A 23874-nucleotide genomic window follows, 5' to 3' on the forward strand; every position below is an offset into this window, starting at 1 on the left:
CCGCAGAAGGGACATTGGAGGGGCTTGATCCAAACAACTGTGAAACTTATTAGAAGACTGTACAATCTTCCTCCTAGAACTCTCTAAAAACAGGATGGTGAGATTTAAAAAATTACTACCTGTGGAGAAATGCCTTTCATACTTTAAAATTCATCAAAAAAGATACTGGGAGTATCAATTATAGCATTATTTGCTGAATGGAATTTGATCTGGATCACATGTAATTTGACTCTGTCTATATAAGCTTTACTGTGCTAGGCTCAGTAACAAAACCAATCCAGGACTTAGGATTACCAGAGCTCAGTTGGGCCAAGTTCCTGTGGTTCTTAATCAGTGTCTTTAATTTTAGACAAGAGCAAATTCAAATGTAGCTCTTAAAGGTTCAGAGCAGTGATGTGCTAGAGTAGGTGAGCCTCGAGCTGTTTGGTAGGGAGCCCAGTGGACACAGCCATCATTAAAGATTAAATAAACTCTGACAGTACTGTATAAAAACAAAGTTGTAAAAACTCAAAACTCATCACTCCCCAATTATTTTACATTTTATCATTATCTCTGCTCTTGAGATTATTTACTTAGTCTGTTTTCTGTGGTGGAAAAACCAAGTGATGGCATGCTGTGCGCCTATCCGCAGCTCTGCGTTGTCATTAAGGTGCTAATCTGAAATAGGTTTAGCGTATTTGCACCTGAAGAGGCAATTACTATAACCAGGCCCTGCACCCACTTCCTGAGTCCATGTAGACATTTAACCAGCACACTTCTGGCTACGGAGGGCACTACCAGCTCTTGCTAGATCAGTCATTCTCATAGCTCTGCAAAAAATTTTCAAAGTTGCCTACATACCTAAAAAACCCAGAATTTTCTAGGGATCATTAGAAATGGCTTCCTTTCTGAGTACATATACTACTTCTTTCTAAACAAGGAAGCACTTTTTTTCCTTGACTAACAGCAAAGTCTGAGAAATTTTGGAATTCCCACAATTAATGTTTAAGAGAAAGGCTTCAGATGAATTATTTTTATTATTTGTCCTTTGTCTCTGACATCAAATACTTCTCCAGTAGAAGAGCTGCTGCCTACCCTAAGGCAATATAAACTGGCCCCAAGAACAAAGATGGACCAATTTGCTCCCCGCCCACCTCCAGGAAGTGATTAAGTAGGACCCGGGGCCACACCTCCTGCAATACAAAGGCCAGATTCACTAACAAATGGTTTGGATGCCATTTGGGTCATTCCAGATACATGGACTATCTCATTCAAGTTACTTAAAAGAATATAAATATTGGACAGTGTGGGGAAAAAAACCAAAGGCATGTATGGAAAAAGCATCCCACACCTTTGTTTTGGTTTTCTTTACGTTTGTCTTGGAGGGCTTGCAAATATTCTAAATGCCTAAGCTGAACTGGAAAGAGAAATACACACTGGATATGAGCTATTTTTAACCTACTCTTTATTTTTTAGGTGGTTGAAAAGAAACCCCTGGCCTCTGGTGGGCAGTGTGGCCTTCTACCGCCAGGGGCCACCTTATGGAAGCGCAGATGTCAGGACAAAGGGGCCGGGGCTTGTTCTCTGGAAAGGCATCAGTTCATCATAAATAGTCCTGTCTGAGGAATGCCCATGCCATACTCTAAATTTGAGAAAGCCTCTTTTAGTATTTTTCTGTGGGAAATTTGCAAACATGATGTAGAACATTGCACTAAGTCCTGACATTATAGGAAAGCAGCCATTAGGGCATTAAAGGTTATTTCCAAGCATTTATGTGCAGGTTTACATGTAGAATGGGGTCTCCCAGCACACCCTTAGCGCTTAACATTTGATGTCTGGATGCAACGGAAATGTGCTATGATGGCGCTGGCCTCTGGGACTCCCACAGACCTCACTCATGGGTGCCTCCGCTCGCACTGTCCTGCCTGTGGGTGCTGTGAGAAAAGCCAACTTCCTTCTTGTGAACCAGCAAACAAGTCTAAAACATCTACACTTTATACTTTACTAAAGATAAACAAAATGATCAACACAGTTACAGGTCAATGTGAAAGCAGTGAAAAGTAGAAAAGTGCATATTTCAGCAGACAGCTCCATCACCAACACGGAATAGTTCAGTCTATGTAGTCAAAGTCTTCTGGAATTCCAAAATTTTTATCAATTTTATTTTCTTCAAATCCAAATTTTCTTTTCGCCCAAGATTTTATTGCAAATATGTTATCTATAAAGAAAATCAAGAAATAATTTTTTAAGTTTACAATCAGAAAACATTTCAAATGTAATTAGACTGTCTCTTTTTACTTTTCTGTATTACTGTCAGAAGCCTCGCGATAAGAGCATTTTGAATCAATAAATCTCATATTAAAAATCCAGCAAAATGGTTGCCACTAGAGAATACGTGACTTGAGAACAGTCCAAAGTCAGGCAAGGTTAGCGGTGCTGCTTCTGGTTGTCCAGAGGGGTGGGGGTGGGGGGAAGCAGCGCGTGCGCGCGCGTGTGTGTGTGTGTGTGTGTGTGTGTGTGTGTGTCAGGACTGTGACCTGACCTCGAGAATCAGAGCTGCTCTTTTCCTAGACGGAGCACATTCCCCGCAGCCTCTTCTTCCTCCCTGCAGAGAGTAATGACTTCCAGACAATCTGGTCAGTGTGAGGGAGAAGGGGTGAGGCGGGAAGGGGAAGGGGGTTCTCCTATCTTAAGACCAAGATAGGAACAGATGCAGCCTCAGTGCCCTCTCGGAGGAATTTAAAATGCATTTCACCACTGAAAATAAGTGTTATCTACTTAAAGGAAATGAACCCAATGAAATAAAAGCACTTGTTTATAAAGATTTATAGTCAAAGATCTTCACACGGTGTAATGAAAGAAAAAGCCCTCTTGTGTCTAATGGCCTGGAAGTGCCTCCATGAACAGGCAGTGAGGGAAGCGGGGCAGTGCCAGCAAGCTCCCAGTGGCTGCTCTTGGGGCAAGAGAATGACATTCTCTTTTTAAAATATCTTAGACATTTGTCTTAATATACATATACAGCCTTTGTAATAAAAAATGTGTTACAGGGCCTCCCCGGTTGGCGCAGCGGTTGAGCACTGGGTTGCGAAGCTGCCCGCGGCCTCTGCGGCGCCGGTTCAATCCCCGGCTGCTCCCCGGCCACCGGAGGAGGGTCCCACATGGCGCGCAGACCTCTCCTGCCGCCCGCTGCTCCCCTCAGCAGTGTACTTCGGTCCTTCTGCCTGCTCTGCTCCCCGCTCTGGCTCTGGTGAATTCTCTCACCCTCCCGTGCTTCTGACTGTACCCACTGCATGTATAAACAAAACAAATAAATAAATAAATAAATAAATAAAACATGCCTCTATTAAAAAAAAAAAATGTGTTACAAACAGAAAAATGGTAGGTTTTTCTGGTTCAGATGTTTCTATACAATGTGAACTACCAGATTAGTGGTGGTGATGAAATAAAGGGTTAAAAGAGGTTCTTTAGGACTGCTGTTAGTTATCTCTACCCCCCCCCATTCATCTGCTGTAGTCCTAACTCACAGTACCTAAGTAAGAATGAGACTATATTTTTTGAGATTTTGAAGTGACTAAGGTAAAATGAGGCCATTTAGGGTGGGCCTTCATCCAGTCTGACTGATGTCTTTTTTAGAAAAAGAAAAGCAGGGCATTCTGAGATGCCAGGGTGCCCAGGAAAGACCCTGTGAGGACACCCTGAGGAAGCAGTCACCTTAAATCAAGGAGAGAGGAGAGAGGCCTACAAAGGAACCAAACCTGCCGCTCCTTAGACCTCGGATTGCCAGCCTCAGAATTAGAAGAATATAAATTTGGGTTGTTTAAGTCCCCCAGTATGAAGTATTTTGTTATGACATCCTTGGCAAGTTAAAAACATTGTTCCAGGAAATTTAATTTGAATTATCAAATAATAATTAAATGCTGGAAATGATGTTCACTTCTAAGGTGACTACTGCATCAAATGGAGTAATGTTAACAAAATATCCTCATTTCATTCAATTCAAGATGTACTCTCAAAGATATTAAAATGAATCTTTGAGGGCCTCCTTAGGCGGTCAAGGGTTAAGATGCAACCTAACCCCTCAACCAAGGGGTTAAGATGCAACCTATGAAGCTGTCCTCAGCCTCTGTAGCACGAGTTCGATCCCTGGCCAGCCAGGGAGCTACCCACATGGCACAGCAGACCTCTCCTGACTCGCCCGCTGCTCCCCCTTAGCAGTGTATTTTGGTCAATCTGCCTGTTCTGTTCCCCACTCTGTCTCTGGTGAATCCTCTCACTCCCCACACCTCTGGGCTGTACCCCAGTTCTTGAACGCATAAATAAATACATCTTTAAAAAGTGCTGTTTTTAAAAAAAATTTAAAAAATGAATTTTTGGATAACAATCTGAAACAAATTTTTACTTTTATAAGGACCTAGAAGAGGATACTAATAGTATGAAAAACTCCAGAATGATGTTTGATTTACTCAAAACCCACAGACATTCACAACAATTGTAGACAAATATATTTAGAGGGCCCACTGCTACCTAAGATAAGCATTAAGTTTATTATAAGTATTCTAAAATGTAGAGATTAATGCCTTCAAGCCAACAGAAGGGCAGAGAAAGACAAGTCAATAATTTATTACTAGTCAATAATTTATTACTAAATATTACTAAATATTCCAAAGTGATATGTCTGTCAGAGAGAAAAGATCAAGAATTATGGGCAGATCTTCCAGAACAGTCTCCATGAGCACAGAAAAATCCCAGGAAATGCGAGAACAGATACTACACTGTAGGAACCTTGGAGGTGATCGACTCCAACCTGGATCAGGGAGAAGAGGGTGCACCCCCAGGAGGCAGCCTGTGCAGGAAAGAGTTTCCAGTCCACACATCCTCATTTTATTATTTTACAAACCTTTCAATTTTATGAAAAACTTTCAATGATTAAAAACAAAAGGACAGAAGCTCCTCCACAACAACGCTTAATGAATCAATTAAGGAAGAATAAAATTTCCCTGGGCTATTGGATGTTGCCTCCAAGATAAGTTTCCTAACAACCATGGCAGTTTGTTGATTCCTGTCAAATAATTTTGCTACTATATGGACACTGCTGTAAGTAAAAAAAAAATTTTTTTTTTTTTAAATAAACCGCCTCAAGACTAGAAGAATGTCAGTTAATTTATATGATGGTGGACCCAAGATGCATATATAGGGAGAGGATGGGCAATGTCACATGGCCTCAGACGTCTGAGGCCATGTGAGGACCCCTACTGGCATCAAATAGATGATTATATTACATAATTATGTGTGCTTAATATATTTTGTAATTATTTTAAATAACAATAAGATACATGTTTTAAAATATATAAAAGCAGTTATATATTATATGCCTATTAAGCAAGGTTTTATATCACATTCAAAGTGATTTGTTAAATCACATTCAAAGTATATTTAATGTCACAAAACACTTATATGTGATATTTATAGTTATATTTACACCCTGAGGTAATCTCTCATTCCATAAAACTAAAATACTGAATTACTGAACAATAAATAGTCTAATTGCAGATAGAATTTAGGGTGCTTTTTTTTAAGTAAAAAGAAACCAAATTACATTAATAATAACGACACAATAAATCTTTAGTTACAATTATTACTGATGCTTTCTTTCTGTTTGCTTTGAAGGGAGGTTTTCTGAGGTATAGTTTGTTTTATCTACACAATCTTTTCATAACACTCATGTTGGAAGGGGTTAGTTGTAACATCAGATGGAAATATGGTTCTTAACAGCTTTTCTTCCTACCTGAATTTAAGTTTCAGTTTCTTTTTTTTTTTTAACATGATTTTTTTTTCTTTTTTTTTTTTTTTTATAGAGGCATGCTTTATTTATTTGTTTGCTGGTTTGTTTGTTTGTTTTGTTTATACATGCACTGGGTACAGTCAGAAGCGCGGGAGGGTGAGAGAATTCACCAGAGCCAGAGCGGGGAGCAGAGCAGGCAGAAGGACCGAAGGACACTGCTGAGGGGAGCAGCGGGCGGCAGGAGAGGTCTGCACGCCATGTGGGACCCTCCTCTGGTGGCCGGGGAGCAGCCGGGGATCGAACCGGCGCCGCAGAGGCCGCGCGCAGTTTCGCAACCCAGCGCTCAACCGCTGCGCCACCGGGGAGGCCCTAAGTTTCAGTTTCTTACTCACCTAATACCATAAGGAAAAAGGTTTTTCAAATTTTTTTAAAACTGTAACTTTGGAAGCTTATGATCAACTAGAAAAACAAAGGATTTTTAAGAGAAAACTGAAAGGGGAGTGCTTGATTATCGATGTGCCTAACAGATAAAAAGCTTACAAAACTATCTTACTGAACTCTCCCCAACATGAGGTAGGTCATGTACACTGAATGGTGAGATGCAGCTCACCAGGTCACAAGGCTAATCACAGCTCAGTCTAGATGCCTTTCAAAGTCACACACACACACACACACACACACACACACACACACACACCCTACCTTTGCTGAGCTGCTTTGCTGAGACTGCTGGGGGAAATCTCTTTGTGACTCTTATTTTTAAAATAAATATCCACTTGCTGGGCCTCCCAGGTGGCGCAATAGGTTGAGCGCAGCACTGTGAAGCTGTCCACAGCCTCTGCAGTGCAGGTTCAATTCCCAGACGGCCAGGGAGATGCCCACATGGCAGGGCAGACCTCTCCTGTCTCGCCCGCTGCTCCCCTCAGCAGTGCTCTCAGTCCATCTGCCTGTTCTGCTCCCCGCTCTATCTATGGTGAATCCTCTCATTCTCCCGCGCCTCTGGCCTGTACCCCAGCTCTTATATAAATAAAAAATAAAATCTTTTAAAAAATAAATAAAATAAAATAAATATCCACTTGCTTTTGCGTCCTACTAAAAATTTTGCATCTCTTAAGCCCATACAGTATCACTTTATTTATATGTTGTCAGACACATTTCACTCTCTTTAATGTTAGTTTGTTCTTTTTAATCCTCCTGTTCTTATCACTAAGGCATATTTTAAAGAAATAACATTGTAATAAATGATTATACTTGTATAAGGCACCAAAGGCCAATGATACCGATTTCATCAATCTACTGAATTCTAAAACAAACAAGGAAAAATGATTAACCTTTTGGTGAAATACAGAGGCCTGGACATGGAGCTAGGAAAACCTGGCCCAAATCTGTTTTTCTGCTGACTAATCACCTTTGACTTTAGACGGCTCTCTGCATCAATGCAGTCTCTTCATGCTCTCCCACGGAAACAAAATGAGGATGAGTAATACATGTAAAGACATTATAAATACTTACCAAAAGTTCAACTACTATTATTTTATAATTAAATACTGGAAAAACATGAGTATAATTTTGAGACAGGTTTTAACAATACTAATCACACATACATGTAATTCATAGCAACCATTACTAACTTTTGTATAAACTTTAAGACACACATACAGTGCTTTATTAATTCCCTTTTTTGAATATCTGAGTTGGCCAGAGCATGTATCCATTGGCAACGAATGAATAAGGCATTAACATGAAAGCAGGAAGACAGACAGAAAAGATAGCATCATATAGCAGCAAAGAATTTGGAATCTGAAATCAGAAAAGTTGGATTCTAATTCTTTTATCTGCCTGGGACCTAGCTGATCATGTGCTACTGATGGACTCAGTTACATCTTTCAAGGTATGACTAATCCTGTCTGCCTCACAAGACTGTAGGGATAAAAGGAGAATGCATCAGGGCCTCCCCTGGTGGCGCAGTGGTTGAGTGCTCCTAGCCTCTGTGGCGCCGGTTCGTTCCCCGTTCACCGGGGAGGTTCCCACAAAAAAAAAAAAAAAAAAAGGAGAATGCACCACAGATACCCTTTACCATACTGGGCATGAGGTCAGTCCTCAAAAGCTGTCAGCTATCAGTACCACTAACAAGAAGATGAATCTTTAGGAGTCCATGGAACTCTTAAATTTTGTCTTTTAGTACTATATATGAAGGTTAACTGATTAGTTCAAGTGTCTAATTTGAGAAAAGTCGCACAAAATTAAACAGGAAGCAATCATTCATTTTACAAAAATAATCTTATACAGCTGACCCTTGAACAATATGGGTATAAACTAAGCAGGCGAACTTAAACATGGACATTTCTCAGGAAATATAAATGCATGAATCATTATACTGCAGATATATGATTTTCTTTTTCACATTATCTCCTCATCTTTGATGTCTAGTGTTATACATAAAACATTTACAGTGTTTCGTATCATGTAAGAAAATACTGATATAGGTGTACTGCCAGACAATTCATCTTATAAACAGCTGATGTAAACTTAAGGTATCAGTAAACACAGTATAATGTTATAAATGTATATTCTCATATGATTTTCTTAAATAACATTTATTTTCTCTACTGTATATATTACCTACAACACAAAATATATGTTACTTGACTGTTTACATTGTTGGTAAGGAAACAGTATAAAAGAAGAAATAAGAAGATGTACTGTATACACAAAATGGGATACTACTCAATTATGAAAAAGATGAAGCTTGCCATTTGGAACAACACGGATAGAACTGAAGGGGGCTATACTAAGTGAACTAAGTCAGAAGGAGAAAGACAAATACCAAGTGATTTCATTTATATGTGCACTATAAAGAAACAAAACAAAGGAACAGACAAAACTAATCAAAACCACCATTGGAATGTGACTGCAGAACTGAGGTGACCATAGGTAAAGGAGGGTAGGGGCGAGCAAGTGGTGGAGGGGAGGGGGGCCTGAAGAGGATCATTGGTGCTTTGGGTGGTAACATACACGTGAACAGGTGTGAACCTGTATGTACACACAGTTGCGTAAATCAATGTTGTATCAATAAAATTATTTTTCTTTTCTTTTCTTTCTTAAAGCCTTTACTTTGAGACATGATGGAAGAAAACAGTGTTATCAAAATTATTTTTAAAAGTATCAACAAGCTTAAAAGAAGTTTTACACCATTTTTTGATCATAAGGGGCAGCTGGTACCCCAAAACCCTGTGATGTTCAAGGGTCAAATATATATTACAAAATGAATTATAAGATTTGAAAATTAACCCTAGGTAACTGAAATAATGTATAAAAACTTCATCAATACATATATTTTCAGAAATGTCTTTTCCTGAACAAATCCAGGCACCAGGCACTGAGATTTTATATCCTAGTGAGTGTGGGAGAAGTGTAACCACAGCTTACCAGTGCCATTATAATACCTACCAGTCCATCTGTTAGCTGCTTCTTTGGCTACTTTATTTGCTTGACCTTAACAAAAAAAAAGAGAAAAAAAATACATATATAGAAACACACATACATATATACATAATTATCTTCAGCTATCTATAGATTTTTTATGTGAACAAAAGATTAAATAAAATATGGAAAAAAAGCTCAAATAGGGACATAATATTGTATAACACAAACCAGCTCAACTTTCCAAGGAAATTTTAGAGAGTTGCAATTATACTAGTCTTGGGAGCCTTTCCCCACCCCACAGATACCAAATTTCATTTTTTATATTGTGTGCCCTACATCATAGGCTTCTCATTATTTTTTATGCCACTTATTGTGAATGACATAGGAGAACAAGTAGGGCACAAACAAAAATGCTCGAACACTAATCTCTAGGCTTACCTACGTAGAAACTTTTACAAGTGTATTTTATTTCTTCATATTAATCAAATTACTAGCTAAAGTCCTTTCTTCAACGGGAAGGACTCCCCCCCTTTTTTAGGGCAGGTCTGCTAGTGACAAACTCTCCATTGTTTACATGGGAATCTTATTTTATCCTTTATTTTGAAGGAAAATATTTCTAGATGAAGAAGTTTTGGTTACTGAAGATCACTTATATATGATGAATTGTTTCTTTCTTGTAGCTTTAGGGTTTTCTGCTCTTTTTTGATAGATTAGGTTATTTCAATCAAAATATCTTACTATATTCAAGCTTATGGATTCCTTCTGCCTGCTCAAATCTGCTGTTAGTCCCACTAGAGAATTTTTTATTTTAGTTATTGCAGTTTTCAACTGTAGAATAACTGTTTGGTTCTTTTTTTTCCCCCCAGTAATTTCTATCTCCTTATTGATATTCTCTATTTGGTAAGATATTACTCTCAGATTTTCCTTCAGTTCCATAGGCATGCTTTTCTTTAGCTTAAAAAAAAAAAGATTTATTTATTTATGCATACAAAAGCTGGGGTGTAAGCCAGAGGCATGATGGGTGAGAGGATTTGCCAGAGACAGAGTGGGGAACAGAACAGGCAGACTGACTGAAATACACTGCTGAGGGGAGCAGCGGGCAAGACAGGAGAGGTCTACTGTGCCATGTGGGTAGCTCCTTGGCCAGGGGTGGAATTCGTGCTGCAGTGGCTGCTGACAAAGTCTGCATGTTTTGGTGCATGAGTCATATCTGCTTCTTTGCATGTCTAGCAAATCTTTTGGTGCAAAATGAACACTTTAAAGTAATGTAATCTGGCCATTCTGGAAATCAGATCTTTCCTTCCTTTCCAGCGTGATGGTTGTTACTCATTGTAGTTTTGTTGTTTGCTTAATGATTATCCTGTAAAGTATATATTCTTCGCTATGTGTAGCCAATGAAGCCTCTAGTCTTCAGTTTGGTTATTGTTCAGTTAATGACTGAACACAAATTTCCTTAGCCACCTGGACAAAATCACTAAATCTCCAAGTCCTTGCTAAGGGTGTGTGTGTGTGGTGTGTGTGTGTGTAAGTGCATGTTTTAACACTCAGCTAGGAAGTTTACAACTCTACTTTGTCTTCACTTCCTGCTTGCACTGAATGTCAAGGTCAGCTGGATGGAGAGCAGGACCGTCGCAGTTCCTTCCTAAGAATGTACACAGCCATTTGCATGCATGTGGCTTCTAGATTTCCAGGAATATGTTGCTTTTCAAGGCACCTATGAACATCATTTTTAAGTTTCTCCTTTTAATTTGTTCGATTAGTCTACTTACTGCTTGCCTAAAACAGATGTGAAGTTACAACTCTTGCCTGTAATTATCTTAGACAAATGCTCCCTAAGGAGAGGCTTCTGGCACTGGGCATACACCAAGCCAGGTAAAACAAGACAATCCTTTCTAGTGGTGTCTTTCAGGAAATACTCAAAATATCAAATAATGAGAATTCTTTAGGAATGAGGGTCCTAAGGCATTGGAACTCCATGCTATCTCCTCTCCTCTGAAAGCAGTAACGCGGGGCAGCTATTTTTCAAGGTTACTACTGAGCCAGAAAGAGTAGAAGTCAAAACACTACAAAGCTTGCTGTTCCCACTGAGATTCAGTCATTTTTCTTGAAAAGGCTCGGTAAGCCTTTGCTAAGTTACTAATTGTGGAAAAGCTGTGACAATTTTTGCAAGCTTTCACAGAAGAGTGTATTTTCAGAGGTCTTTACTATTTTCACTGTCATCCTGGCATTGTTTCTAATTTCTTTCTTTTTTTTTTAAGATTTGTCTTATTTTATTTATACATATAAGAACTGGGATGTAAGCCAGAGATGCAGTGTGTGCATGTGTATGTGTGTGTGTGTGTGTGTGTGAGAGAGAGAGAGAGAGAGAGAGAGAGAGAGAGGGTTCACCAGAGATAAGTGGGGAGCAGAGCAGAACAGGTGGATCCACTGAAATACATTGCTGAGGGAAGCAGCAGGTGAGATAGGAGAGGTCTGCTGCACCACGTGGGTGGGGCTGGGAATCGAACTCGTGCTGCAGTGGCAGCTGAAAGCTTCATAGTGCTGAGACTTAACCCCTTGGGCCATCAGGGAGGCCCATATTTCTTTTTTTTATTTTTTAAAGATTTATTTTTATTTATTTATTTATACAAGCACTGGGTACAGTCAGAAGCACGGGAGGGTGAGAGAATTCACCAGAGCCTGAGCAGAACAGTCAGACTGATGAAGTACACTGCTGAGGGAAGTAGCGGGTGGCAGGAGAGGTCTGAACACCATGTGGGACCCTCGCCGGAGGCCGGGTATCGAACTGGTGCTACAGAGGCTGCGGGCAGCTTCGCAGCCCAGTGCTCAACCACTGTGCCACCAGGGAGGTCCAGAGGCCCATATTTCTAAGAAAATTTCTTAAGTAGTTCTACGACTTCCTTTTAAGTATTTCTATGGAAATTTAACTTATACCACAGCTTATTTTATCACTTTTTACTTAAGTAATGATTAGAGTACATAAAATTACAATCTTAATAACTTATGCTTTTGCTTCTCACTTATGGGAACTTTGCATGCAATCTTGCTAATACTTAATGATATCAATAACTAAACTGGCATGATGGAACACAAATATTTCCTGCAGGAATTATTGAGCAATAAGAGATAATACACAGCCAAGTCCACATGAACATAAAGGTTACAGCTATTATTGGCAGAAAAACTGCTTTAAAATAAACCATGACAGACTTAGAGATAAGCTGATTGTCCTAAAGTGTGCTATAGTCAAGCTATCAAGAATTAAATCCTATTAAAATTAATTTTTGGCATTTATAATCCTTTAATCCAGTATAATCTATACTTCAATACTATGATAGCTGAAATCCAATGAGATCCCTCACTATCAAAGGGAACATTTTAAAAACAGTAATTTTATTGGGGAAGGAGGTTGGGGTGAGGAGAGGTTAAAGTTTAAACTTATGTGGCCTCCCTGGTGGCGCAGCGGTTGAGCGCTGGGTTGCAAAGCTGCCCGCGTCCTCTGCAGCGCCGGTTCGATCCCCGTCTGCTCCCCGGCCACCAGAGGAGGGTCCCACATGGTGAGCAGACCTCTCCTGCCGCCCGCTGCTCCCCTCAGCAGTGTACTTCGGTCCTTCTGCCTGCTCTGCTCCCCGCTCTGGCTCTGGTGAATTCTCTCACCCTCCTGCGCTTCTGACTGTACCCCGTGCTTGTATAAATAAATAAATAAATAAATAAATCTTTAAAAAAAAAAAAGTTTAAACTTACGTTCCCTACACTTAGTGATAAGGAGATCACTCCCATGTGCTACTTAAATATTTAAATTTCTTGGCTTTACAAATTATAATTTTCATTAATTTGGAAAAAAATTTAGACTTTCTTCAAACATTTTTCTGGCCTAGATAACCCCCCTCTTCCTCTCAACACACATTTCTCTTGGCACTCTAATCACACGTGTATTAGGTTGCTGGAAGTTGTCCTAGGTCTCAAAAAAGCTATTTTCATATTAAAATGTTTTTATTTCTCTTTGAGTTTCACCTTGGAGAGTTTCAATTGCTAGGTCTTCAAACACACTAATCCTTTCTTCTGCAAGTTTTGGTCCACTGTTAATCCAAGCAAATGTACTTTTCATCCCAGACACTGCAGGTTTCTAGGGCTTAGCGGGAGCGGGGAGGAAGGGATGGTCAAAGGGGTATAATGGATGGTGATGGGAAAAAATAAAAATGAAATGGCTAATTTAAAGGGGGAAAAAGCTATTTAAAATGACCAAACTGGGGAAATTTTAGTGGAGGGATCATTCTTTTCATTATCAAAACAGCAAATATCTGTGCTTTTCCTAGTCTGTCTTGTGATCAACCTGGCCTCCTCCACCACTGGTCTTTGCTATGAACACCAAGAAGTCATGTCCTTATAAGACAGACAAACAGAAAAACAGTTTGTTTCCTTTTCAAGATGAGTCGTGAGCAGGCCTTGCTTCCTACAGTACCCCCTACCCCACGCCTTGACTCCTTTGATGTGCTCATCTTTAGCGCTTCATTGGCAATAATTAAAACTTAAAGATAGGTTAAAATGGTTATTTTTAAGCAGTAGATGTGGTTCTTGCTTTCTTCTGGAGGATGTAAATGAAATGAATCTGTGGGCAGTGTGAAAGATCTAACACATCTTTCCAAGTACTTAATTCGCGGGAAATGACCAGCTCAAAGGATCCTTTTGCCTCCTGAAAATCAGCCTGGGTGACCAGCTCAATGGCTGCATGTTACCTGCATGAGAGCAGTCCCTCCCATCATTTGCAAGGGGGGACCTGTCTGTACAATTAAGTTTAACCTCAGATTTACACTAACTGAACTGTTAAAAATTGAAGAAAGTTATGCATCTGAGAGCAATTAAGTGTAATGTCTTTCTAATAGTCTTTAATTTCTTCAACTCTTCAAATGTATATCTTTATACAAATATATAAAATTATGCAAAATGAAGCTTTGGGAACTCTGGTTTAAAAGTAGGTAAAACATCATTGGTATATTCAAAAGGCAAGTCAATAGTCAGAATGATTTTCTGCAATTTGCAAACACTTGTATTTTTGGAATCAGTTTTCCTAGAAGATAATGGTGGATGGATTTCTTTCTAGAGTTAAGGTACATGGGGCCAACTTAGATCCATATCCAGCTCCTCAGCTTCCTAAGATTTTATGTCTTTACCCTTTCACCTACCTTCCTTACTCTTTAAATGCTTAAAATGTCAAAGCTGTCATGCTTTGTGATGCTTTAACATTAAGATTCCTTAATGGAAATATTAATGCAACATTAATACTATTAAAGGTTTTATTTTCTCAGATGCACACAGAATGGTTACCAGACAACTACGAGCATAAAGTCTCTCTCACTAAAAATTTTAGCAAAGGTGTGATCAAAAAAAATGTTTAGCAAAGATGTGACAAAACTTACGTATTTCTTCCACAACCTGTGGGTCACATTCTTTATATTTTTCTACTTCTGCCTTTAGCTGCTCCCTTTGGTCTCGCAGTGAAGAAAGCTCCTTTGTAAGCATGGCTCGCTCTTCCTGCATCCAAAAAAAGTTATGTAACATTGTAACAAATCAAATGACTATTGTTCTCATAAATAATGTACATTAGGCTTTTGATATCAATATATATAACACATAGTTACAGTATAAGAACAAACTCACCTTTCTTTGAAATCTCAAGCATCTTTTATACAGACTGAATAACTAAGTGGAATTTATATGTAGAATGGATTACTCATAAATAAAGGAAAGATTACCAATTACATATGGATCAACCCAAAAACAACGTCATTATAAGTTGGAAAAAAATGCTACTGGGTAGTTTTATAAGATTATGTCTGTTGTGACCTCTCCTGACTTGCCGGCTGCTCCCTTCAGCAGTGTATTTCATTCAGTCCGCCTGTTCTGTTCCCCACTCTGGCTCTGGTAAAACCTCTCACCCCCCCGCACCTCTGGCCTATACCCCAGCTCTTGTGTGCATAAATAAATAAATATTAAAAAAAATGTCTATTGTGTATATATATATCTTATGGCAGTGTTTTAGACAATTTTCAACTTTTAAGGATGACTCATCTTTAAAATAGTAAAGATAATCAGAAACTAGAAAGTAAATGGACTTTAAAAACACCCTAACATAGAAAACACTGCACCTTTTAAAATAAAATAAGCCACTATACATTTAACTAATTTAGAACTATTATAAGGCCACAATATCACTATACTGCTAGTTTTCGATTTGCTTTGTGGCAACACTTTCAAAAACACAACACTAAAAATTTACATGTTTATATACAGGGCTTACCTTTGGCCAGGTTCTCTTCTAAGTACTGTGCAAATATCAGCTAACTTAATCCACACAATAAACCAATGAGGTAGATTTTATTATTCCCCATTGTACAACTAAGAAAACTAAGGACGAATTGTTTAGGAGACTCAGAAACCCAGCAGGGCGGCTCTAGGGTTTGTGTCTCAGCTATGCTGCCATAAGAATACCACAATAATTTAAAAACTAATCACAATTAGTGAGTCCCACCAGGCACCACCTCCCAGCCCTCTCCTGTGTGGCTGGCAGCAGAGCAGTCTCCTCATAGAAAGCTCCAGAGTCCTCGCTTTTCAGTCAGCTCTGACTCCATTGCAGACTCAGACTTACCGTTTCCTGTCGGCCAATCTTAGCTTTCTCAATGCTTTTCTGTAGGGTTGCATGCTTTTGGTTTCCCTCAGATAACTAAAGAATTAAAAAAACAAGCAAAATGGCCTGGTAAGAGAAACTTGCTATGAAGTTTATAAGAAGACAAAATGAAATTTGCTTTTGGCCAAGTCAATGTAACAAACAAACACAAAAATCAAAAATTACTGAAACTAATGTCTCCAATGTGAAGAAAACCAAGTACCGGGAATCATTAGTGCAGACTAAAAAAAGTTTAACAATTATTTCTTCTCCTGTACAGGAAATTAATACATGCTTTCAATCCTTCCTACACAGTCTTCATTTATTATGTTCCCCACCTTCTCTCAAATAACTTGAGGTGCAAGATTCGGTCAAAAATTGAATTGAAAATTTAAAAACATCTGTTTTTTATATATTTTCCCTTCAAATTACATTTCACTTTTGACTAGTCTTTTCAACACACCTATACTGTCCCCAGACCAGCAGTATCGCGAGCTGCTTCACTAACAGTCAAAAGTGAACGCACCACTTCTTATCCTTGAAGTATTTTATGAGGAACTGCAATGCTTTATATACTAAGTCTGCAGAAAAGAAAAAAATCTATTAGTCTGTTGAATTTATCCATGTTTAGGAACCTTAAGTTGATCAGTATAATCATTTTATTAAGCTTTAACATATGTTATAAGGAGATGGATAAAATAATTAACAGCATAAAGAGATTACAGATGTAGAATATTCACTAGAGGGGGCCCCACATCAAAAAAAGATTGGTTCATTCCAGAACACTGCCTTTGTTCTGTCTCAATTTTACTAATCTTACCTGGGGCCATAACTAAATAATCAGAGCAAATTCCCAGAATTCAATTCTCCAGCACATCTTTTGCTATAAATTAGTTAGAAATTTCAGACTCATCTGACTGGGTAAGGAACTTACTTAAAATGTATTCCACTCCATCCTCACTCTTGAATTATAAATGTTTAGGAAATAATAATTGGATGAATTCTCTGTTTTGGTTGTGATAAGACACTGACCTTTTACAATATGACCTATTATATGCAGAGAGTGAATAATATTTAGACACCCTTTTTTGCTTAAAAATCACAGTGTCTTTTGAAAGTTGGTAGCTTTACTGGGTCTTTTGTAAATCTTCCTCTCCTCAGTACGCATAAAGGAGCACTGTAAGCACTCTTTCAATGCTTCCCAAGTCATTATTCTAATCCTGTGCGAACAAGATCCATCTGTGATGCCAATGAGACACCACCACCACCAAGTCATACCTCTTCTGGAGAGTAATTATCTTTTGTTAAAAACCAAAAATCTGCTGCAAACTTATGAGCCAAAATAAGCTTAAAAGTCCTAAATTTAGCAAGGAGATCAAGTTCTTTAAAACAAGGGTTCCCATTTATAAAATAATGCCATGTTTAGAAAGTTAAAACTCCACCCTGAAGGAACCACCTGAAATAATTAATAAATGCATACAACATTAAATTCAGGAGATTTTCCAATGAGAAAATACATATTAATGAATAGTTTTTAAAAAAATAACCAGACAGTTAAGTGTTATCCAAAAAGTTAATACTTACATAGAAATAAGCCAAAAATTTATGGATACATCTTAACCATGTTAATGATGGTCTTCTAGAATGTTAAATAAGTTACAGGTCTAGATGTAATTATTCACAACTTAAAAGCATTGGAAGGAGAGCTAGTTTAGGAATTCCTTAACTCTGCAAATAATCTGTATTTTAAATGTGATTTCATAATTTGTCATTTTAAGTGAGGGAGGCATCATCTGAATGATATCATCACTGAGAAGCTTCTGTTAAGTACTGAAACAACTTGGCTCAGCTCAATAGTGAAGGATTCTGTTTTCTGTTTAGATCTTAAAATTGCAACCAGTGGAAACAATGAGAGCAACTCTTGTTAAGCAGGTCTTTCTTTTTTTAATCAATTTTTTACTCTCTCTCTCTATTTTAGAAGCAATAGTGCCATAGATCCTATATATGCTTAAAGAAGCCAAGTCCAGGCCTTAGTCACAGAGATGAGCTGTAGAGCCAGGCATAGACATTACCTACAGCAGCAGTTCACAAACTTGAGCGGACATCAGAGGCAGTGAAGAGCCTGGTGGCACACAGACTGCTGGGTCCCCAACTCCCCATTTCTAAAAAGTGGGTCTGGGGGTGGAACCTAAGAATTTCCATTTCCACATGCTGCCTGGTGATGGTGATGCTTGTGGTTTGGGGCACCACACTTTTGGGAAGTACTGAGACAAATAAAAGCCTGTTTTCTCACAATTAAAATACATAAGATATGGGCCTCCTCTGGTGGCGCAGGCAGTTGAGCGCCGCACTGTGAAGCTGTCCTCAGCCTCTGCAGTGCTGGTTTGATGCCGGCTGGCCGGGCGAGGGTCCCACATGTCAAAGCAGACCTCTGCTTTGTCGCGCCCGCTGCTCCCCTCAGCAGTGTATTTCGTCAGACTGCCTATTCTGTTTCCCGCTCTGTCTCTGGTGAATCTTCTCACCCTCCCACACATCTGGCCTATACCCTGGTTCTTGTATAAATAAATAAATAAATCTTAAAAAAAAAAATACACAAAATATTAATAAGGAAGAGTATTGCCTAGTCCATCAGTAAAAACAAATTACTGTTGAATACTGTAGTCTGAACTAGAAACATGGTATTTTAAATTTTCTGTCATAAAAAAACAAAGTTTTACATATTATCAACAAAAAAAGGAGTAATAACTATATTCTCAGTAAAGGTATTCACCATAGGATTCCTTTAAAAAGCAAAAGCTGATACATTTCTGTAGTAGAACTGTAATACTTTTACAAACCCATTTCTGAATTTCGATAAAGCAAATAATTTTTAAAAACCCAGTAATGCAGACCAAAACAATAGCAGCAGTCACAACAAAACTGCCTATAATTGGTAAGAACAGGATTTCATCTTTAGATTTGAGAGCTGACACAATGCATCTCTTCAATGCATTCCAGCCCACCTATACAGACACTCAAGGCTGAGAACCAGAATGCAAATGTTTTCTAAAGGGCTAATTTAATACCTAGAGGAACTGCCTATTTGTGAGAAACAGAAAGATTGATTCAAGCTGCCTACACTGGAATTCTGATTTTCTCCTTTTCAGAAATAAAAAAAATTGAAAGCATTATGGAAGGAATATAAACAGAGGTTTTCACAGATGGGAAAGGATTTTAAGGAATAGTGATTGGGGAGCAACAAAATTAGTCCACTGTTTCATCAAAATTCACATAAAATATGTTATGGGCAAGAACATTTTGTCTTGTTTTTTGCTTTTCCTTTAAAAAATCATTTACTTAAAAATTTTATATATTTAAAGTCTTGTTAGTGTATCCATAACTTAAAAAATTATCTTTTAAGGTGATAGGAATTGATTAGGAATTGATCACAGGGAAACAATGAACACTATAAAGATATATATAAAGACAGGAGTCACATAATTATCTTTAACATAGAGAAATGTTAAATATTTCACAATTATGCAGCCAAAAGAAATGTTTTAGGAGACTTTTTAATGACACTAATATAGAGAATATAATTGTAAAAAATTAGGAACAAAACTGTCATTACATTTGAAAGCCTATGTGTGACCAAAAAAATAGCAAGAAAATGCATAAAATTCAAATAATGGTTATCTTTGTATTGCTGTACCTCCTTTAACTTTCTAGAAAATGAATATATATAACAATTATTTAAAAAATTATTTCCGGGGCCTCCCTGGTGGAACAAGGGGTTAAAATGCAGCACTATGGAGCTATCAGCAACCACTGTAGCATGAGTTCGATCCCCAGCCAGGGAGGTGATCCACATGGCACAGCAGACCTCTCCTGACTTGCCCACTGCTCCCCTCAGCCGTGTATTTCAGTTAGTCCACCTGTTCTGTTCCCCGCTCTGTCTCTGGTGAATCCTCTCTGTACCCTGGCCTGTACCCCAGTTCTTGTATGCATAAATACATCTTTAAAAAAATTATTTGCATTATAAGCAATATATGAACACATTCAATATATGAGAATTAAATGAGATTAAAGAGTATTAAAATGAATACTGAAAGTCCCTTTTGGCCTCTCTACCTTTGTACCACCATCTCCTCCCCAGAGGTGACCCCTGTAAAGTCTAAAGGACATCCCCATCCCACTCCTTTGCTTTAGATTTTAATAAATGGATATAGAGAACATCATGAAACACTCATGGGATGATTCTCTAAGTAATGCTCCACAACTTGCATTTCCAGAGAAATATCCAGTGACAAAACACACGGGCATAGCTACTTCGTTTTTTAAAGAATAGACTTTAATTTTTAGAACAGCTTTAGGTGCACAGCAAAATTGAATGGAAAGTACAGAGATGTCCCCTTTAACCTCTGCCTCCTCTCCCGCCACCCAGCTCCCCTTACTATCTGCCCCAGATCGGTACACTTGTTACAACAGATCAGCCTACATTCACAAATCATCATCACCCGAGGCCCACAGTTTATATTAGGGCTTACTCTCAGGGCTGTCTATTTCATGGGCTGTGACGAACATAGAACGATATGCACCCAGCATTATGGTATCTCGGAGTATTCATGCCCAGACATCCTCTGCGCTCTGCCTAGTCATCTCCCCCAATCTGTGGAGACCACTAATCCCTGCATTGCTTTATAGTTTTGTCTTTTCAAGAAAGTCATATAGCTGGGCTCATGTATCTTGTAACCTTTTACCATCCCCTTTGATCAAGTCAGAACCATACTTTGAACAATAACACAAAAGTACCCAACAATGGGGCTATCTTTGTGAAACTCTAAATGCATAAAGTAGTCAGTGACATTATGAATACTGAAATATTAAAATGCATAATTTTGATATTCTTTCTGAGGGCAAAACAGGCCAAAAAGTGAAATTGGGTTATTCCAGGAAACCAAGGACACACATGGCTTTGAAACTGTCACCACCTGTGGCAAGGACATCAAAATTGTAGATTCAGCTTTTCGTGAAGCAAATCTTTTCCCAGCTGGTTGATTTGGGAAGAAAATAGTTAAGAAGAATGGCCATCACAAACCCTGAACTCATGTGAAGCACAGAAGAGTGTTTTGGGGATGTACTGGGAATTCTACAGTTCTAGAGTCAGGCTTTTCAAACACACCCAGCAAGAGGCTCCAACAGCAAAATAGAGTAACTCCTGTGGGGAGGTTTAGAAGTCTGGTGCAAAGCTACCTACAAAAGCAAAATGAACAAATTTAAAAAATAAATCTCTAAAACCTTAGGCCTTATAGTAAAAATTCATACAAATTTCACTATTGCAATATTAACTACCATGAGTCACCCAATCTCAACAAATATATATTTAATTCCTGATTCTCTGAGATGCAGAGAATAAGAATATTCAATAAAAGGAAACTCAATTCAAGGAATGCATACAGATAAAAGTCTGTATGCATCAGGTGCCTCTCCCAAGCTTTCCTTCCCCTTCCGTTCTGATTTGGGTGGCAAGGTGTTCAGAGAGAAAGGGTGCCTTCCCAGCCTAGGGGAAGAACACGACAGGGTAGATGCTTCCAGTGTAACCATGAAGCTCACCTGGCCAATGAGACAGAAAAAGAAGCCCACTTGGAAAGAGGGTCTTCAGGCATTTTCCTTTCAGATAAAAAGGAAGAGACAGAGAAGAAAGTCCATTTTTCTTCCTGTTTTGGACACTGTCATGGGGAGACAAAGTAGCTATAGTAGCTAGTGTGGAAAAGGAAATAAAAAGTTTCAAACTAAAAAAAAAAAGTCAGGGACACCATTTCAGATCTCAGCTATTAAGGGGGTGACCACACTGTGACATCAGTGTAGTATTTCCCGCAAAGAGGTATCAAAGTGGTAAGATGAACTGATCATGACAAAGTCCATCCCAAACCTCTTACATAAATTAACAAACATCTCTTATTTAAGCCAATTTAGATCTACTTTTCTGACATTTGAGACTGCAAATATCCTGATGCATACATATAAAAACTATATGCATCAAAATGTCAATAGCAATTACCTTTGAATTGATAGAATTACAATTTAATTTTCTTTTTTTCTACAATGAATAAATTTATTATAGAAAAACATGAATGTCAGTATTTTAAAAAGCCAGACTATGTAGGGTTGTGGCTTTCAAAGTTCTTACTTGCTAGAAATAACAATTCAAAGTATGCTAAATGGGTGGAGAGAACAGATGTATATTCCACAACACAGACTGGCGCACATGCTAATAGGGAGCTGACTACTCTCCCTAAGTGCCTGGTATGGGGGAGTTGTTAATGTTAAGGAATTATGGGCCGGGCTCTTTGAGAGACTCCACATGGGTATATTTAATCACGCATATTTAATCAGCACGGCTTTGAACAAGTTAGAATATGTTTTACCAACTGGCAAGATTGTTTCAGGCATCACAGAATACACACCAGCTCTGGGGATAAGAAGGTAGTTAAAAGATAGTAAATAGCCTTATTTACTGAAAGAAGTCTGTAAGCTTGGGCACCATTTCCAAAAGCGTGTTTCATGGAACATGAATCCCTCATAAAAATGGGTCAAGTATGTTGCAATGCATACCAGCCTATGCTCTGAGAACTCAAACTAGACTATCTTTGTTAATCCAGGATCTCTCAATTCCTTTGACCTTCTTTTAAGTAACACCTTTTATATAACCATTTCTCAGAATTAATTTGGGTAAAGCTGAGCTAGTGTCCAGTAAAACATAATTCAGGTAAAGGGGTGGAAAAAGGAAATCAAAGTTTAAAATTTGTCCTTGATTATTCCTATATATTATTCATATACATATATTTATTGCTGAGGCTGAATTTTAAAAAACATTGAGATTACTGTGTCTACTTCTGGAAAACATCTTTACTGTTCTATGTAGTGGGCTGGCCAGCAAGGAAAAGCTATGGGCCAGGGAGGAAGGCTCCTAGACCAAATACACACTAATTGGGACAGAAATTAGGCAATGCCTTTGATTTATGCTTTTATTCAACATTTATTATGTCTCTACGCGTCTCAACAACTACATTCCATGCTGAGGATAAAACATGATTAAGATATTCCTGCCCTCAAGAATGTCTACCATGGAAATCAGGCACATAAAAACTTCACTCTGTAAAAGAAATATACTTAAGATAATCATAGCACGAAGAAGTACTAAACTCTGCTGAGGAGAAGATGCAGTCTTCCCAGAGGAAAAGATTTTTGAGATGCATCTTAATGGCTATTTGTCTCTGGCTAATGGAAGGTTGTAGTTTACTACATAAATAAAGAGAAGCAGCCAGGCATAGTATGTAAAGACACAAAGAAATAAATGTATTCAGGAAGCTATAAACAGTCTGGTATAACTCGTGTGCAAGGTTAGAGAAGGGCCAGCGGCATGAGCTCCATCACAGAGAGTCTTCAAGTCAGGCTGAGGAATTTGCATTTTATTATTCAAGATTGGGAAACCACCTAAAGGGCATTAAAGATAACTACTATAGCCGACAGGAGAAAACAGACTGCACTGGGAGACCGGTGAAGACACTAATTCAGAATTCTGAAGCAGCGATAACGAGCCCAGACGGTGGCAGTGAGGGTGGAGTGGGAGGGAGAGGCCTGCGAGGCAGCAGCGTGTGGACTCAGCAGCCATGTGGAACCAATGGGATGTGGGAAAAGGAGAGAAAAAAGCCCAAAATAACTACCAGGTAGAGACTGAGTGGATAGTAGTTTCAGGATCTGGAAGACACAGAGGCGCAGGTCTGGGTAACTAGCTGAGTTGTGCACATAACAAACACCCGCTGCCTGTGGCCACTCGAGGTGATGTTGAAAGCTGTATGTCCAGGAGCTGAGTCCCTGAGTGTGGAGCTCAGTTCAGAAGTACAGGCGAGAAAGCCGGGGAATCACGAGTGTGCAGGAGCGGCAGGAGCTACACGGGAGATAAAAGATAAGATGGAATGTCCCGGGCAGAATGTGCAGGGCAGGACGGGAAGGGACCGGTCCTAGGGACCCTCATAGGACA

The 23874-nt window shown here is 38.7% G+C and overlaps 1 protein-coding gene across 1 annotated transcript in view; it reads right to left on the reverse strand.

Annotated features, from left to right (window-relative positions):
- Positions 1–1871: 1871 nt before the first annotated feature.
- Positions 1872–23874, reverse strand: part of MND1 (meiotic nuclear divisions 1) — a gene marked incomplete at its 5' end in the record, with an annotated part of 40320 nt that continues 18317 nt past the window's right edge. The window contains 4 exons of the mRNA XM_084245590.1: positions 1872–2197; positions 9212–9256; positions 14605–14719; positions 15834–15908. Of these exons, the coding sequence (XP_084101716.1) occupies positions 2091–2197; positions 9212–9256; positions 14605–14719; positions 15834–15908 (342 nt within the window). The 3' untranslated portion in view covers positions 1872–2090. The remainder of the gene's footprint in view (positions 2198–9211; positions 9257–14604; positions 14720–15833; positions 15909–23874) is intronic.

Source organism: Talpa europaea (genome assembly GCF_964194135.1).
Source record: "Talpa europaea genome assembly, chromosome: 10".
NCBI lineage: Eukaryota > Metazoa > Chordata > Mammalia > Eulipotyphla > Talpidae > Talpa > Talpa europaea.